We start from the raw sequence: 18,731 nt of genomic DNA on the forward strand, positions 1-18,731 counted from the left end.
AAAATGCAAGCTTTTCTTTCCTTAAAGTTATTGTTAGGCATGAAATATCAGTGTAAACTTCCTTCTTAGGAAGGAAGCAAGTGCATTCTTCATCTCAAATGCAATGTGAATCATCTTAGGTGCTATTTTGGAATATGAGTGTTCCTGGTTTCCACCCGTTAGGGTGATAATTAGCAGGGACAGAGACGATACAGTCTTGGATGTTGAGACTCTAGAAGACAAGGGCCTGTGCCTGGGTTTCTATGCCCTGGGACGGCCCCGCCCTCTGGGAAGCCACTTGGAAGGGCAAAACCTTTACTGAGTCCTGGTCTCTGGGTCTATTGCAAAATGTCTTCCCCGAATTTCTGAGGTTTTTTTCCTGTATAAAATAAAAATGTTATGTTTTTGGTTTTTCCCCATTTATTTATTTATTTCTGAATTAATATTTATTGTATTTTTCCCCCATTACCATTTAGTCCTCTCATACCCCCCTCCTCCCCGCAATGGTTTATGGCAGGGGTGTCAAACTTGTTTTCACTGGGGGCCACATCAGCCTCACAGTTGCCTTCAAAGGGCCGAACGTAATTTTAGGACTGTAGCAATGTAACTACTCCTTAACAGTTAAGGAGTTGAACTTGCATTTGGCCCTTTGAAGGCAACCGTGAGGCTGATGTGGCCCCCGGTGTAAATGAGTGTGACAGGCCTGGTTTATGCGATCCTTAAGTTTTGTGGAGTTCTAGCTTTCTGCCTGCCCACTAGCTATTTCCTGACTGATGTTGGGTGCTTACATGTGTATGTTACGTTCACACTGCTGCTACAGTTCCAGAACTTGAACTCTGTCTTGATCCTCAACATTATGGCATTTTTTTCTGAATTCTGGCCTGCCTGTGTGCTGAATTTGGTTCCCCTAGTCTGGCCTTTGGGAGCCAGCCTTCCTTCCTTCCCTCCACTCTATATCAAGAACCCACTGCCTAATCCAGCATGGTACATAGTAGGTGCAGAATAATTGTTAAATGGCCTATACTGCACTGGCACAGAGTGAGGCAGATGATACATTCTTGGATTTTTATGTTTTTTGTAATAGAAATAGAATGAATCCCTGTAGATGGAATGAGAGGCTCCTGGGTGACTTAAAGGGAATGACTTGGCATTCATTCATTCATCACAGGTGTGTGCTGTAGGTAAAAGGCACACGTAATTCTGACGGAGCCCTGTTCTGATGGAGTGACAAGATTATATGTGGGTTTTTCCCAGAAGAGGGTAGTGTCGCTTCATGTATGTCCTTTCATTTATACCAGTGGTCCCCAACCTTTTTGCACCACATGTGGACCAGTTTCCTGGAAGATGGGAGATGGGGAACAGGAGCCAGAGCTCAGGCGAGTTTCGTTAACCCCACTGTGGAATGGTGGTGGGGCAGAGGTGGGGCTCTGTCAAGTTTTGCTTGTGGATGGAGGTGGGGGAGCAGGGGAGACAGGAGGAGGAGCTTAGGCAAGATCTGCTTGTGGGCAGGTTCCTAACAGGCCAGGAACCCGTAATGGTCTGCGGCCCGGGGGTTGGGGACCCTGATTTATACAATGAGACAGTTTGTGAGACTTGACTTTCATCTTTGATGAAGAAAAAGCAACAAATAACATGAATAGGTCATCATTTTATTGATAATGCATTTCATAAAATCAAAGAAGGTTAGACATGCAAGGGTCCCAGGTATCACCTGCATTTGAACAAATGTAGGTGTAAGGTTAATACATTTGAATAGCAGATACAATTTTTGTGACAACAGACATACTACTTTAAATTTAGAAGCTAGTGTCTTGAAATATCCTTTTTGTCCCAAAGATAGAATTATTGTAGGGAAATAAAGTACATTTACATGCCATTTGGAGAGAGAGGGAGAAAGAGAGAGAGAGAGAGAGAGAGAGAGAGAGAGAGAGAGAGAGGGAGAGAGAGATTATGTTTCAAGCACCCCATTCCCAATGATGCTGGGAAGGTGGGAGTGGAAAACCAAAGAGCTCCCATTCCCTGCAACTTGGGGGCTGGATTTGCTCTGTGCATGTGCCCACGAGGCCACAGCGGCAGCCAATGGGTCTAAGGGGAAGAGACTCTGCCAAAGAAGAGGATGCTATTACTCTTGTTGTGCTTGATGAAGAACAGGAATGGGTGGTCGCAACGGAAACTTTCATAAAGTGGTGCTGATAATTTTTTTATTACGATGCCAGAAGCAGCTGCGGCCTCTGTGCCCTCCTCTGTCACCTCCACAAAGGACTTGTGCCGGATTTTGGACATCACGAGCCGCCGGCCTTCTGTCATGCCGGAGAAGTCGGCATCCAGTGGACTGAAGGCGTCCACCATGCCCAGGGCGCTCATCACGCCCTCCAGGTTGTAGCTCTCTTCCACTTTGAAGCGAGGGAGGTGCAAATTCACATTTCTCATGCTCTTATTCTGTGAGCTCATCCACTCTATTAATTTGTCAGCGGTGAGTTTGTCTTCCAGCTGTAACGATGAAAAACCTAACAGGTGACTCAATTCTCAGTGGACACTGAACACCGTTTAACATTGGATTGAAATGTTACAGCAAATAGAAGTACAGGAGATTCAGTTACATATTATGTAATACATAGTAAGATATCTATATATTGTGTCTAATAAACTGAATCTTCTGTATTTTATATATGTATGTAGGTATATGTATATGTATACATGTGTATATGTATACATGTATAAATATATAAAAAAACAACAGGACCATTAAATAAGATTATTTTGTAAAAGATGAACTATACATTTCCATTTCTTAACTGCCTATCCACTGCATGTTTCAATTTTAAATAGTCTTTTCTGGTTAATGTCCTTTTGTACATTTTTTTTTTTTTTACAATTTATAACATATAACTTACTTTCATTCTTTTTTTGTTGCTTGAATTATTTGTAAACATTTTCCATATAGCTATATATTTCTCTAATCAGGTTTAAATTGTTGTACAATAATACCATTAGATTGATAGTCAACATATATTTTTAGGTAATTAATATTTTTTAAGCCATCACTATGTGCCAGTCCTTAGCTACACTATTGGCAATGCAAAGCTGCACCATTGTTTCTTGTTTTGAACTTTTCATTATTTTGAGCTACTTTGATTCCAAAGCTTTTGCCTTGTTTGGACTTGTCAGTGTAGGGTGGGTCCCAGGACTGAGGTTCCTGATGTCACTGGCGAGGAAGATTGCTGAGTGGGAGGCCCAAGATTGTTATGGCTGTTTATATATCCCCCCCACATGACGGTCCCTGAGGGCTTCTCGTGGCCAGTGTCCCCACACTATATAGTACATTTTGAGTGTGACAAGTTCACTGCAACTTCAGCAGCATCACTGGCTATTGTAGTAATTGCAGATGGCCAGTTTTGGAATGTCCTCAATATGACAGATGTTCTTGATATTTTTACACATTCTCTTTAAGCATTATAACAAGGCTAAGAGAAAAATCCCACCCCCCTTTTTTTTTCCTCACAAGAATGAGACTCCAAATGACTTTGAGCTCCTCCTAGGGGTAGACTACTTCTAAATTGAAAAGTGAACATCAAGATAAATCTCCTTGTCTACTACTGTCCACGAACCCACTGTGATTCAGGATGCAAAATGCTATCCGCTGGTGTTTTGCTTTGCTTGCTTTGATTTATGGGAACTTGCATATATTTTCCACATGTCACCTACATCAAAGTCTTAATACACAAAGTTTTTGTGTCTTCAAATGAATAAGCTGCAATACAACAGAGGTTCTTATGGTTATGAAATCTCCCATGTGTGTGCTAAGGTACGTATATCCGTATTTTTCTGAACTAACACTCATGGTTTCATCCGAATATGAACAGGATCTGTGATGTTAAAGTTTTCTATTATCTTCCTCCATATCACAGTGTGATACTTAAGATATTTATTCACTTATTTTTTTATGTTGGAACATGACAGAATGCCAGGTTCTCCTTGGGCTGTGTGCTGAGAAGAAACAATGTAATAGTTCTTGAGCCCCATTGGACACCACCCACGAGCTGGGAGCGCAGCCTCCACGCACAGCCCTCACAAGTGCTGTCCTACTAGGACAGCAGGCGATAGAAGGAAGAATCAAAGGCACAGGCGTTTACCTGCTGAAGACCATCTATTTCATTGGGCAGCAGCAACACCATGCTCAGGTCTTTGCCTTTGTAGGGTATCTCCAGGATCTTAGCTGGCACGTCCTCCAGCTCGGTGAAGCTAAAGTGACCCTCTTGTTTCATCATCTGCACAGGCTTGCTTGTGTCCTGCAGGAAGTTGGTGCAGTGAACAAATGCCAAGGGAGACGTCAGTTAAAGAAGAAAAGATCATATTATTGAGATACCAAACTTATCCTTTTTTCTAAGAGATAACCTGGGACATTTGTGAATTGGAGAGATGAGTTTCTTTAAGTGCTCCTCACTAAATAAAATAAAAAGAAAAGACAGCCGTGTCGAATTCTATTTTCTACCTGCAGTTGTACATTCATCAATTATGTGTTGAAATGGAACATTCCATGTGTAGCTATGTTTCATTCTAGAAATAAATAATAGGCAATACCTTGTTCAGCCAAAATTCACCCTGCTCTGTTAATTTTGGGTCAAATTTTTCATTCCACTGCCCTTTGAAATAGATGGCGTTCACTAGAACCAGAACGGTGGTGCTGTTAAAAGAGTCTTCGGGAAAGAGGTCCTGGATTTTTTCTACAAAAGAAAGAAAAACAAAGGTCTGTCATGAAAGGTACATGTGGTTTATCTGGAAGATGCTTTGAAAGCTCAAGTGATCATTAGTTATTCACACAAGTCACCACGTTAGAGATTCTGTGGACAAAGACCACACGAGGTACAGCTCTCTTCACGGCCCCAGCCTGGTGGAGTCTTCCCCATGGAAGAGACAGCACCCCACCTGATGGTTTGGAAGGTGCTCAGGGTCTCCGTGGGTGCCTTCAGTCTTCTCACACGGAATACTGGTGAGCTAGTTTGAGCTACACTTCCAACACAGGCATTTCCTCCCTCCCTTCCCTATTCCTTCTCTTTCTCTGTTCTTTCTTCCACCTTCCCATTTTCTTCTTCTTTTCTTCCGTCCTGCCTTTCTATTTTTTCAAATTTAGGCTCACTACTGAGAAGAAATGGGGCCTGAATGTTCTTTAGGACGAAGGACATGAGCTTGGTGATCTCAAACACATGCTCAGGGCAGGCAGCCACCATCCCCTGGGGGTCCTCTTCCTTCCCCACGTTGAATTGCTGCAGGTTTAACCTAGACTGCAGGTGGCAGGGAGGACAGGGTTCGTAGGATGGAGACCTCGTCAAGCTTTCTGCTGTGGTTGGGAAAGAAACTGTGGGGGTGGCCAAGTGGGCTAGACAGGTGGCAAAAGGGAATTTATAGGAAAGCCGTTTGTTTTCTAGTTAACAAAGGACAAGGGCCCCATTTCTAGTATTTTCCCTTAAGGATCGTAATCCAGAAGTTAAGCCTCTGATTTAAAGTAATAGATACGAACCCAAGATGGGATCTGAGCAGAGACTTGGGGTCCACAAAGATGCCATCAGTCTCTAGCTGTGTTTCCATGTAGCTGCTCCTATGTGCTCTCTTGGGTCCCCTTGTTTCTCTCCATATGAACTTGGACCATCCCACCATCTGCGGTGCCCTCCTGCAGCCTCTCTGTGAACTCACTGAACCCCCCATCCTGGTACCCCACATAGTGCCAGGCACGCAGTGCATGCACCCTGAGTGGTGGCTTTTCATGGGTGACCCTCTCATACTATACCTTTCGTTTGGCTTTCCACCCAGGAATTAATCATCTTTCGGCTTTCTTCTGCAGCATTTACAAAATCAACAGTTTCCGCACTGGCTAGGTAAAATTTGTTAACACTGTCCATGTATTCCTTTGATGTGGGAAGGAAGAAAGGGGCGATTAATTTATCAGGAACTGTGTATCCCTGAATTAAATTATGTGCAATCATGACCAAATACAGTACGTAAAATCACCCCTAAACCCACTCGGGCTCGGGGACATTGTGGGGGACAGGGCTGTGGTGGGGGTCTAGACACATCCTGAGTAAACAGTCCCAGGTGGGTCAGCCAAGCTCAAGGGACTCACTGCCCCCAGTTTGGTCACTGGGGACCGAGGATCCAGGATGCAGATGGGAGGTGTGGCAGACCCGTGAAACTTACCTGAAGAAACGTAAACTTCTTTTCTGCGTAGAGCCTGTTGGCAAGGTGTAGCTCATAGGCATTGGAGGACTTACTTAGTTCAGTCAGAAGCTCTTGAAATTGCTGGTGCACGATCCCCGACTTTTTAACCTTCAAACATCAAAAAGTGAGCTTGCTGAATTCTCTGCCAACGGAAGTGCTACAGCCATGTACTTAACCTCTGTTGAGCCGCAGCTAACGTTTGACAGCCCCAGGGGTGACTGGTGGTGTTATCCTCCGACTTGCAGTGTATTGTACCTCAAATATCCTTCCTAATCCCTCCACTGAATCATTCGGAAAGTTTTTCTTACTGCTCTTTTCTCCCGTGAACTACAGAGGCAGCACCATGTCACTATTGGGTTGTGTTTTGATGGGTTCAGTGGTTCAGCTTAGCTTTCCAGCTAAACTTAAGCTCCTTAAGGACTGGACCATATGTCAGTTCTAACAGCCCTCAGTGGTATGAGAATGCTGACCTTGTATATTTTAATATGCTCTGACATGAAGCCCTAGTACACTGCTCGGCAGTATTAGCGCCTAAGACCCTATGTGGCCTATGCTCTTGATTCATAGTGGTTATAGCCCAAGAGTAGGAACGGTGTGTGCCTGGTGCATTAGTAAGGGCTTTAACGTCCCTGTCTCTGGGTCTTTAGTCTAATTCAGCCGAAAACAAGAAGCACAGAGAGTTAAATCACTTCTCCAAGGAGATATAATGTCACAGAGCCAATTTTTGAAACGAGGCTTATCTGAATCCAGAACCTTCCACTTGCTAGTTTAGAGTTTTGAACTATTAAAGCTATGAGCCATATATCTCACAGAATCATTTCCCCCAAATACTCGGATGTACCTTTATTTTCTTAACCCCATTTTTGAGTTAATTGGAATTGTTATTTTTAGCACTGTTATTATGATTATAGAATTATTGTTATTCTATAATAGTAATAACACATTTCTACCAAGGTTTCCTGTAATTCAGGCACGATTGCAATGTTTTGAATATATTTCCATGAATAGAGGCAGATCTTTTATGGCCCCTAAATTCATGGCTCAGCGCAGTTGTACGTTGCCAACAGCCACCAGGTGTGAACAGCAGAGCAGAAATGTGAAGCTGGCATTTTGGTTGCAGAGCCTATGCTCTTAATCACAATGCTGACCTCCCCTCGGGAAAACAAAAATATGAAATAAATAAATATGTCACATGGAATACAAAGCAATGCTGCTCGTCCAGTCTATCTTGCCCAAGATTTCCCCTAAGAAATGGACTTTTGACAGTTTATGCGAAATTCCCAGTTTAAACAACAATGACTCTCTCGGATAGCGTTTGCTCCTTCTAGACCCAAGTGCTGGGTGACTCACATCAACCGTTGCGGCTCCTCCTTTTGTGTTCTCCGTGACTTCATTCAAGTGAAGAGCCTGGAACAGACAGGAAGTGGGACAAGAAAACCTTATTCAAAAGATCTGTCTACATCAGAGGAAATTAATAGGAAAAAAACCCCAAAGAATGGAAGAAAACAAAAACTAAACTCTGAACTAAAAAAGAAAAGGAAACCCCCAAACCAAACCTAAACAAAGAAAAACGAATAAAGAAAACTTTAGTGTACACGTTTGCTCCTTGAGAAAACATAACCAAGCTGGGTTAGAACCAACCACTTCAAAGAATCCAATTCATATTCATTCATTGCTGAGGACACATGTGATGATGTTTCCCATGGATTTCAGTCAATGCATCCCTTCTACCCATAATTCTTCACTTAAGCCTCCCCTCTGGTTGTTGGGCAATGGTAGAGGGTTAGCCCAGCTCCCAGAGGAAGTCTAGGCACAAGGAAGCAGTTGGGCCAGTCATGGGAATACTTGCTCCTCCTGTGCTACCCATGGGGACAGCCAGGCCTGTGGCCATCTCTGTGCACAAGCCAACAGAGGGACCAGCCCCAGCTGGTCAGCATAAAGAAAACTGACACATACCTTCTGAATTTGTGATGCAGTGTTTTCTTGGGCCCCTAAGTAAGTCATGGATATGGCTGCTGAGACACTGAGTGGAGAATAGAAGATATTTTTCTTCTCTGATTTTCTCAGCTGTTGGAACAGATCATATGCGAAGCGGGTATTTGCTTCACTGAGGGATTTCATGATGCTGTTGGTGTGAACCGGTGCTCCTGGATAAAGCAGCAGATTTGTTACAGAGTGACTTCACCAAACAGAGGGTTACTGTGTGTGATGAATTTTTCTTAAAGAAATTACTTATATTTGGGTTTTAGGATTCTGGCAACCTAAGTTGCTCTTTTTACTTCTCACACCTTCTATAATAATTTCATAATTAGAAGACTAGCACAATGATTACTTTGAGCGTTTTATGAGAAAGTAAGAGAACATCTTTATCTTTCCTTTGTAATTGGCTGCACTGTGTCTGTGTAGAAAAGGCTTCATAACAGGTGCCGAGGTCACGGTCCATGTGGACAAAGTCACAGTCCATGTGGACAACACCCAGCCAGTTGTCCCAAGGCACCTCTCTGCCTTTTCCTTCAAGGCTATGGGGTTGCCACTCTCCACAAATGCTCCTAAGAGCGAGTTTGTTTTACTGGGAAATAAATTTGTTCAAGGACAAATCCAGATGAAGAAGGTGTTGGCATTTTGCCCTGGCAGAGTAAGTAAAATCCCCTCATTCAGAATGAAATATTTCAATACATGCATAATGGAAAACACACAATTGCTATTATTTCCAAACAATTCATGTTGCTAAGCTGGGGCAGCTGGAGCAGCTGGAGCACTTACCTGTGTTCCTGGAGGAAGGAGGTGGGCAGGGAGTCTGTGTGTGGTGAAGGGTGAGATCCTGAATATATACACCTCTCCTGCCCCGCCTTTGAATAGTTGCTATTGCAAATAATCCAACACTTGGTTTCTCAACCAGACCAGCTCTTACCCATGAGCACGAAATCTTGATGAGTAAAGACACGATCACTGTTCTATCCTACTTCCTTTTCGTGGGCCTGCAGTCACGGCCACCTCTGGACCATAGGACTTGCATACAGGTGCCTTGCTGATACCAATGAGAATAAAGTTCAAGTCCCATCTTCCTTACCTTCCCCTAGCTACACCCACCTAGAACTAACCCTTAAAAAAACACCTTTCTCCTGTTGGTGGTGAATTCTTCCAGGCCCATTTCAAATACCAAACAACCAAAAACTTACATTTGCAAGTTGAAGTTGTGAAAGGGCTTGGGCAAGCCAGCTCTTTCCTTGGTGGTTATTCTGCATAACCGGGGAAACAGCTTGAATTCTGACAAGGTGTTGAGCAATATGTGGAGGGCAGCAATCCTCTGCCTTCCCCTGAAGGCTGTAGCTTCCTGTGACCCCCGCATCCCATCCCAGGTTTCCCCTCTTCTCCCAGGTTAGTGGGAGACTCAGTGACCTCGCAGGGTTAGCGTGCTCGCAATGACAACGACCATTGATACAAGTGGACCATTTTGTGTGCTATTTCTGACACAGCCACGAAAGAAAAACAAGTTGTTTCAGCTGCTGGGATCATCACACGTCTCTGGCACCCTGCCCTTTAGCACACCGGCTTCAGATCCATGGGCTGGAGCATGGAGTCACCTGCCTGTCAAAAAAAACTGAGAAAAAGCTGTTCATTGGATGGCGTGGTTAATTTTGTTGTCACTGGAGCCTTATTCTCTTTGTGGGCATGGTGTTCCCAGAGGCAGAATCATATTAAAAACCGTTGATGCGTATGAGCTGGGTTATGTATTTGCCCACTTAGGCCTTTCATAACCCATGGAGCAGGTCTCTTTGTAATACCCACTTCACGGGTGATAGAACTGAGGTGCAGAGCCGTTGAACAGAAGCCCAGGTTTCTATGGGTGGTGAACTGCCCAGGAGAGATATCCAGGCAGGTAACCTGGCTCAGGAATGGCATGTCCACTACCCGCACTATGTTGGGCAGACTTGGGGCTTCAAACGAGGCATTCCCTCGTGTTTCCATAAAGAAAACTCTTCTCAGCACTCACGATAGAGAAAATGTCTTCACACAGAATCCGAAGGGCGCAGGCATGTGTCAAATACTAAGTCCCCACTTCTCCCTTAGGCCCCATAGTTACCAGGAGAGGTGGCCTAGCTTTCAGTCCCCCTTTTAGGGTTCAATCTAGAGGCAACCATGGGCAATGTGTGGTGAATGGAGTGGGGTGACCCCCTCCGAGCTCAGAGAAAGAATCAAATTGTGCCTAACCCTCCCGTTCCCCACACAGCTCTGTCCAGCTGGAGTTTAGTAGGAATGAATGACTTTGAGAGGGAAGGGAACTAAGAAGGAAATTGTTTTTCCCCAGAGCACACTGTGCCCAAGGCCTGGCCGGGGCCAGAGGCTGCCATTCCTGACCTCCAGTCCACATACCATGGGGGTAGTGATGTCTGTCCTGTGGACTGACTTTTCGAAATATCATTCATATGGCATAAGGCTCACCTTTAGAAAATGTACAAGTCACTGTGTTTTAGTATCTTCACAAGGTTGTGCAAGCATCACCATAAGCTAATTCCAGGATGATTTTATCACGCGTCACAGAAACCCCGCACACAGCTGTCCCTTCCTCCCAAATTTATGAATTCATCTATTCTGGACATTTTCTATAAATTGCATAATATGTGGCCCTTTCGATCGGGCTGCATTCATTTAGTATATTTTCAAGGTCCACCCACATTGTAGCATGTATTAGTGCTTCTTTTCTTTTTATGGCTACATAATATAGTTTATAACACAGTGTTTTTAACCACTCACGAATCAATGGACATTTTCGTTGTGTCCACATTTTGGACATTGTGAGTACTGCTGATAGGAGCTCTCGTGTACAAATTTCTTTGTTTATGTTCTTTTTAAAAATTGAGATATAACTGATATATAACGTTGCATTAGTTTTAGGTAATCACACACAAAGATTTGCTCTATGTGTACTTTGCAAAATGATTGCTGTCACCGATGGGCAGGGCCGGCTGTGGTGTGTGGGTTCTCGACTTAGTGCAGGAAGGATTTCACAACACAAGTCCAGGTGATTTTGAGAGTACGTTCTTTAAAGCTGGGGACAGTGAGAGAAGGAAGGGCTTAGCATAGAAGAAATAATAGGAGAGAGCCTAGGCGGGGCTGTTTTGGCTCTCTAGAAATGTTACACGAAAGAGTTGAGCCAAGGCAGAGCTGCTGTTACTTCCCTGGGAAGTCAGAGAAAGGGGGGACTTAGACAGGTTCAGGGGGATTAGCCCGGGATGAGCTGCAGCTGCCCGCTGCTCCCGTTTTGTATATCTCTAGAGTAAGAGAAGGAAAATTCACCCTAATGAGAGATTGGAGTGGGTGTGCCCCAAGGAGGGTGAAATGCTGGCTTCTTTGTCTTAAGGGGTTTTATCTGCTTTCCAAAGGTGGGGATTTTAGGGCAGGTCTCAGGGGAGATCGCAACAGAATATGCATCAGCTCTCCCAGGTGCGTCCTTTCAGGGTCTCTGCTGATTGGTCAGCCGCGGGGGGGGGGGGGGGGGGGGGGGGGCCCGCGGTTACTAGTCATCCCCGCTGGTCCTAGCATTGCAAGCCTGGTTTTGCTGCTTTTCTGCTCCTGCAGCTGAAGTAACAGCTGAGGCCTAGATGTTATCTCCAGGTAGGAAAGGTCAAGGGAGAGTCAGAACACATGACCCCTGATATGAAAGGTCAGGGGGTCTACACCACGTGACCAGCAATATGCTAGGGGAGGAAAGGCTACCCTGGGGGTGAGGTCGGACACCAGTTTTGCCCCTTGCTAAGCTCCTGGACCTTCCACCCTGGTGACCTGCAGCTGGCTGTGAATTGCCTGACCAGTTTGTTTAGCTGTCTGTCTCAGTTTCCCCATTCCCCTTGCCAAGGAATTTTCCCAGCTTCCTACTCCCCTGCCTCAATTGCCACAATAAATTTAGTTAGCATCCATTACCACAGTGTTATAAATTTTTCTTATAATGAGAACTTTTAAGGTGTACTCTCTTAGCAACCTTCAAATATATCATGTAGTATTATTATTGACTAAACTCATCATTCTGTCCATTACATCTCAGGTCTTCTTTCTCTTTCATTCATTCTTTTTTTTTTTTTTTTTTTTTTTTGAGACAGCACAACTGTTTAATGAAATGTCAAGAGATGGCAGAGAGAAAAGAGTTGGGGATAATTCTGAGGTCAAACCACTGAGCTATACAGAGTTAAACAAACTCTTTTGTTATGGGACTTCTCAGAGCCCTCCCATCCTGAAGTTCGTTGTACCTTTCCAAGAAGGAGACAAGGCATGCGGAACTTTCCAAACGTTTCACACTTTTTAACAAATTTAATTTATTGGGCTAGCCGTCTCTGGGACCCATTTAGGAAACACTGATTCCGACAAAGTTTTATTTTTCTTATAACTGGAAGTGTATACTTTGGCTACCTTTACCACTTTGCCCACTCCTATGCCCCACCTCTGGCAACTTCCAATTTGTTCTCCATTAACTCTGAGTTTGGGGTTTTACATTTTTAATTACTTACAAAATTATTATCAGATGCCATCTGTGTGATCATAGAACAAGACTGCCTTCCAGTCCCACCAGAGCGTGATGGGAATGTGTATGAGGGTCCTGATTTCTCTTCCTCCCTCCGACATTCGTTACTGCCATGGGGTCCTCAGGCATCAGCCAAGAGCAGGGTCTCTAGTCCCAGCACATCAGGAATGTCATCATCGGGACAGTGTGGCTGGACCTTGAGGGCGTTAAGTGAAAAAAGGCACTCAGAGAAAGACAAGTACCATATGATCTCACTTATATGTGGAATCGAAGGAACAATATAAACGAACAAACAAAAAAGAAACAGACTCATAGAGCTACAGAGGACAGACTGATGGCTGCCAGAGGGGAGGAGGTTGAGGGAACTGGGTAAAGAAAGTGAAGACCTGAGAAGCACAGACTGGTAGTTACAGAATAGTGATGGGGATGTGAAGTGCAGTGCAGGGAACATAGTCAGTCCTATTGTAATAACTATGTGTGGGGCCGGGCGGGTCCTGGAAGGATCAGGGGAAACACTTTGTAAAGTGTTTGACTGTCTAACTGCCATGCTGTACACCTGAAACTGAGACAAAATAATATCGAATGTAAGCTGTAATTGAAAAAAATATAAAGTAAGAAATGTAAAAATGAGAGAGAGAGAGAGAGAGAGGAATTCCTGGGAAGATGAACCTACAACAACAGGGTCCCAGAAGCAGAGAGGATGAGGGTAGGAGGCAGGGGGAGAAAAGGACCTTTGTAAAACTGCTCCATTTCTGCACCCCACTGCCTGCAAGAGACAGATTATGACATCCTGACCTTAGTGTCACAGAAGACTCAGCAATTCTTGGAAGTTTTTGCATGTGAATACTTGCCGACTTATGTCTTTGGGTATTTTTGAAATATACACAGACAGGAATCCAGGAACCTAATAACACCCTAGAGGAAATTACAGTTTCAGGTACCAACCTGCTATTTCTAGTATATTTATTGGTTGGTTAAGAAATATTTCCCAAAGTTGTGAAGGGCGTGAAGATTTGACAGCATTGTTAAGCTGTAAATTATAGGGGACATTTTATTTTTTCCTTTTTACTAAGAATGTGGTTGTGCTGGTCTGCAGGACTACCCATGAGTGGAGAAGATTCTTCAAGCATCAAATAATAGAATGTCTGCCAGTTCCTGTGTTCCCTAGAATCTCTACAGATACAGAGAGAGCTGTAGATATTGAATAACGTGAGGACAGGGTTAATTAACTTTACTTTAATTTTCACAGAGGAGAACCGACTCCAGTAAGATGTAAAAAGATGATAGGGAATTGGTCTCCTACGTAGGTATATTACGGAAGATGGAGACAGATTCGTACTTCCTCCACCCCTCCCCCACCCCCACCCCTCCACCACCACCGAGGACAGTCACCCTATTTCATACTTTCAACCGAATCCAAACCTGCCTCTGGTGATCTTTTATAACTCCCTCCCTGAATCATCTCGGTATTCCTGTTCTGTTGTCTAGAAATGCCAGTGGAGGCTCTCCCATTTCTAAGGACTGTCCTTCCACCTTGCTCTGTCTGGCATGTGGGTTTTCCCCAGGATGACATGTCCTTTGATTTTTTCTCAAGGGCAGCCTCCCTCTCCCTCATTTCATACCGGGAAGCCAGGATGCAGTCTTCTCTCCCTTGTGCCCCCACTGCTTTGTCTAGCGCGTTTCTCTCCCTGTCTCAGTGCACTATTTTGTTTCCTGACACATGGTGGACCACCATGGGCCCACCTACCTAACATCCTCTAGTGACTCCTAATATTCACTGAGGTTTCCATTGCTTCCTTACCCTTCTATGGTTTTCCTCTTTATCCTGCCTGCTTCCGGCATTCTAGGGGACTTCAAAAGTTTCATTTTGGGGGAGGGGGGCAAAAAATGAAATCCATTCTTGCTTTATTTTATATTTGTATTCTAGTTAAATCTCTACCTTTGTGAAAAAAGTCATCTTTTGCCCTTTAGTTTTTTGGATCCCTGATATTTCCTTATCTCTTTGAATATGCTTCTTTACTGAAAGGCAATATAATTATTGTTGATCCCTGACTGTGGAATACCAACAGAGACGCAAAGTTCCCGAGAGATAAGGAAGTCTGAGGACAAGGGGTGTGGGTGTGCTGGGGATTTATTTTGCTTCTCAGTTCTATCCTTCACTCTTCTCGACCTCCTATGGGCCCCAAGAGGCATCTCCTCTGTTAAGGAGCTCTGTAAATGTTCCGTATGTGTGTCTTTGGAACAGAAGGAGATATATTTTTCTCTATGCACCAAATCTAGCAGTAACCAAGAATAACTGACTGTTAGCTGCCCACACTTCATGAATGCTTCTTGAAGGTTCGTTTTGAATTATGAGATGGTTTCATGTTTGCTCATCATATTGTTAAGGCTTCTTCGGTAATCCATTCTCTGTGCAATGGGCTCTGGGTTATTTTCCATGACTTAGTAGTGGGCTCAGCGAGTGGTCTCTGGCACAGTGCCAGAGCAGGGACTGATTGACAAGGGAGGTTTGCCAGGTTCCTTTACTTCTGGGGAGAGATGATTCGCTAAGCTTGGTTCTCTGAGCCAGGCTGCTGAGCCCATTCAATCACCACACACTTCCCATCAGATTACCTCTGAAACCAGCCTCTGTGTTCCTGGAAATAATCCTGCCCTTAATTTGCATTGCCCAGACTTTCAGGAGAAGTTGTCATCACTTCCCTGAGTCTTCCGGTGACCCAAGCCTAATAAAAGCCACCCCCGCACGTATCAGTCATTATCCGTTATTGCACGACGAACTCCTATTCTGAAACTGCCTCAGTGATGTTTCATCTACCCTGTGAGGATCAGTTAAGAAACCATATGAATTAATTGTACTTTAAACAAAAGAACTGTTTTTGAAATCCAGGGCATTAAACTGAATATTTGGTCAATATTCATTTTGATTTACAATATTATTCTTATGATGCTCATCTTTACTTTTGAAAAACTATTCTTTCTAAGTTGCTGAAGAACTAGATTCCTTCTGTAGTCATAATTCAGAAATGTAGACAGGAAAGTGTAAGAAGGGACTCAGCCTCCACTCGAAAACAGTACGGTTATTGTAAGGTACCCAAGCTGGAGCTTACTAGGAATGAAATTTGTTCCTTTGCACTTCTGGAAGCTAGACATCTAAAATCAAGGTATCCTCAGGCCCACACTGTCTCTGAAGCCTCTAGGAGAGGGTCCCTCCTTGCGTCTTCCAGCTTCTGGGGGTTCCTGGTGTTCCTTGGCTTGTGCGTTCAAGCTCTGTCAGTGTTTTTACATGACCTTTCTGGGGGTCTCTTCTTAGAAGGGCAGCAGTCATTGCACTAGGACCCACCCAAACCCAGTGTCACCTTATCTTACCTGATTATGTCTGTGCCGTGTTTTCCAATAGGGTCACACTCTGAGATTCTGAACTTTTGAGGGGTACTATTCAACCCATTGTAATTCGCAATCCCATTAGCCACACTCACCACTTTGAACTGGTTGAGGAGAAACCATTCAGCTATTTTTCCACAGCTATAAGCCATATATTTGTATCCATGTGATCATGAATAAGCCTGAACAGCCCAGATGCTGGGAAATCCAAGGACACCAGACTGTACTTCTTCATGATTATGTATTGAGGGTGATGGGGCAAGATGGTTGATATTAGGACTGTTAATCATCCTGGGGCAGCAAATGGGCAGGCCATGGAGCTTGCAGTAGGTGGGACATTCAGTGGCCTTGAAAGGCCAGCCAAAATGGGATAGGGTGACTGAGGTCACTTCTCCTGTGGTGTGTATCCACCCTAGACCTCATGAAATGAGCTCAGGGTGAGCTGCACTCTGGTTTCTCCATTTTTTTTTGTGGGGGGAGGATCACTTCTGGTGGCAGTAATCAAGAGATCATAGAGGCCTCATAGAGGTCCTAGTTTCAAGGGCAAAGATAAAAGGGACAACACAGGAAATTGGCATGTCACAAGAGTAGCCCATCCCAAGGCCTTGAAGGAGGGCTAGTTTCAAAGGCAAGATGTGATTGCGATGGGCCACTTCTGAGCCAGCCTCCTTGGTCAGATGGTGTGTGTGTGTGATTAAGGAGAAAGAGAGGGGGAGGGCAGTGAGGGAGAAAACAATGAGGAAGGAGAGAGGAGGGAGGCTGGAGGGAAAGGAAAGACAGAGGGAAATAAGAAGGGAAGAAGAGAGGAGGACAGAGAGAGAAAGGGAGACAGAGAAAGAGAATGACATCCCTGAAGTGGATGGTGGGTCATGGAATCGTCACAGCTGACTGTATGTGGGGCAGAGAGGCTCGCCCTAACCCTAACCCTTCTAAAGAGTGGTCTTCAGATTAGAGTAATCCTAAAGGCGGATGGAAGTTTCTAATTCTCAAATGCGTGTGTTCTCTTCTGCAAACTTTATCTGCCTGAAAATGTCTTGTGTTAACCACTCTTTAGTGGGTTTCCCAATTCTCCCACATTTCACAAAAGAAAAGCAAACCTTACCTACTTAGAACCTTACTACAGTGACCTGCTCCAGAGTAACAGAGACAATGTCTCAATGAATGGTTATTTAAGATATTCTAGGTCGTAGGGGTCCCTGCTTCCTTCTGTTTTATAGTGAGTCTGGAGCTGAAGAATGGAATGTCAGAAGGAAAGTATTTTAGCTGAGCATGTGTTGTTCTGAATAAGAATACATAAAGATTAAGGCAGTGGTGGTTGGAGTAAAGACAACTTTTCAATAACAGCACAGCTTCTTGGAAGCTTAGACTACTGTTGAAATTGTGTTCTGCTGGAGACCAGTGCAGAAAGACATCAACAAGAGCTACCGAACACTAACTATGATTTTTCTACCCATGAATTTGCATGTGATCATTTTTTTCTGCTATTCCTGATATTTATTGTGGATATAAGAGAATACCAAACTAATTGGAATATTTTACCAGGTTATATATTTTCAAGATATATTGGATAAAACCTATGAAATTTCTTTCAGATTTAGTATGCATTTTTTAATTAGTACATAAAATTTCATCATGAATATTTAATCATCAATCTCATCAAATTTCATCATGAATATTTACTCCTATGAAAGTTACTCTTCATTTTATTCATCCCTAAAAATGATTACTGTTTCAATCTTTTATCAACAAAGTCCAAGATTCATGTTAGATGAAGAACCCATGAATATTTAGAAATACATATTTTTATCTTAAGCACAGAAAAAATTTTTAATGATTCAGCTTAAGAGATATTGCTCCACTAAAAACATTAGCTTTTGTGTAATAATGGTAAAATTTTGTTTGCTTTTATTTTATTATTATTTTTTACATTTTTTATTGTTGTTCAAGTACAGTTGTCTCCATTTAATAATGGTAACATTTTAATGTATTTACTATATTTTTCAAATTTATACTGACAATAGGTGTAGTAATAACTCAATCTAAAAGAGACCTTTTAAATATTTAAAGCAATATGGTCATGAGAAATACAAACATTTCATATTTTAAAATTATATACGTATTTTCATTGGTGAAAAGGATGAAACAGTTATCAGTGAGAGATTTTAAATATAAAAATATTTAACTAGAATAAAATTCTTTGGAGGAAGTGGAATGGAAATATAATTTCCATGTAAAAAGGAATGATGTAAAATAAAGGGATTGTCCATGCACTTTAAAAATGGATGATATCATTTCACAATCTCTATAAAGCAAACCGTCATCCTGGATGCTTTAAATGTAAACAGTGATGTGTGTCAATTATTTTTCAATAAAACTGGAAAAAAATTTAACATGTATGATAGTGGGTATCATATGGTTAGATTCCACTGATGCATTTAAAAGAGTGATGTGACAGTTTTATTTTAAAGTTGCATTATTCATAAATTGCATCCTTTTAACTATTTATATTACTGCTAAAATTTTAGAAGTCAGCCAAAGACTGTGCGAGGCTTTGCTAAGAAGTTGTGAGCTGTTCTTGAGCAGGGCGCAGACTGGCCTCGCAGGTGCTGTGCACCGCCAAGTTCAGCACATTCCAGGCCAC

The 18,731-nt window shown here is 43.1% G+C and overlaps 1 protein-coding gene across 1 annotated transcript; it reads right to left on the minus strand.

The window, feature by feature from the left end:
* Window positions 1–1,607: 1,607 nt before the first annotated feature.
* Window positions 1,608–9,067, minus strand: SERPINB3 (serpin family B member 3). Its single transcript, XM_024580551.3, has 8 exons — window positions 8,956–9,067; window positions 8,149–8,339; window positions 7,543–7,599; window positions 6,172–6,300; window positions 5,765–5,882; window positions 4,561–4,703; window positions 4,113–4,268; window positions 1,608–2,469 (listed from the first exon to the last, which is right to left on the minus strand). The coding sequence occupies exons 2-8, from the start codon at window positions 8,311–8,313 to the stop codon at window positions 2,065–2,067; spliced, it is 1,173 nt and encodes a 390-aa protein (XP_024436319.2). The 5' UTR covers window positions 8,314–8,339; window positions 8,956–9,067; the 3' UTR covers window positions 1,608–2,064.
* Between the last annotated feature and the right edge of the window lie 9,664 nt (window positions 9,068–18,731).

This window comes from Desmodus rotundus, chromosome 10 (assembly GCF_022682495.2).
Source record: "Desmodus rotundus isolate HL8 chromosome 10, HLdesRot8A.1, whole genome shotgun sequence".
NCBI lineage: Eukaryota > Metazoa > Chordata > Mammalia > Chiroptera > Phyllostomidae > Desmodus > Desmodus rotundus.

Excerpts from the sequence above, each read along its gene's own strand:
- SERPINB3 (XM_024580551.3), bottom strand. The coding sequence starts at position 8,313 with ATGAAATCCCTCAGTGAAGCAAATACCCGCTTCGCATATGATCTGTTC. Across the intron at positions 4,704-5,764 it reads GGTGGAAAGCCAAACGAAAG|AAAAAATCCAGGACCTCTTT; the intron begins GTATAGTATGAG and ends TTTCTTTTGTAG. Across the intron at positions 4,269-4,560 it reads GTGAATTTTGGCTGAACAAG|GACACAAGCAAGCCTGTGCA; the intron begins GTATTGCCTATT and ends AACTTCCTGCAG.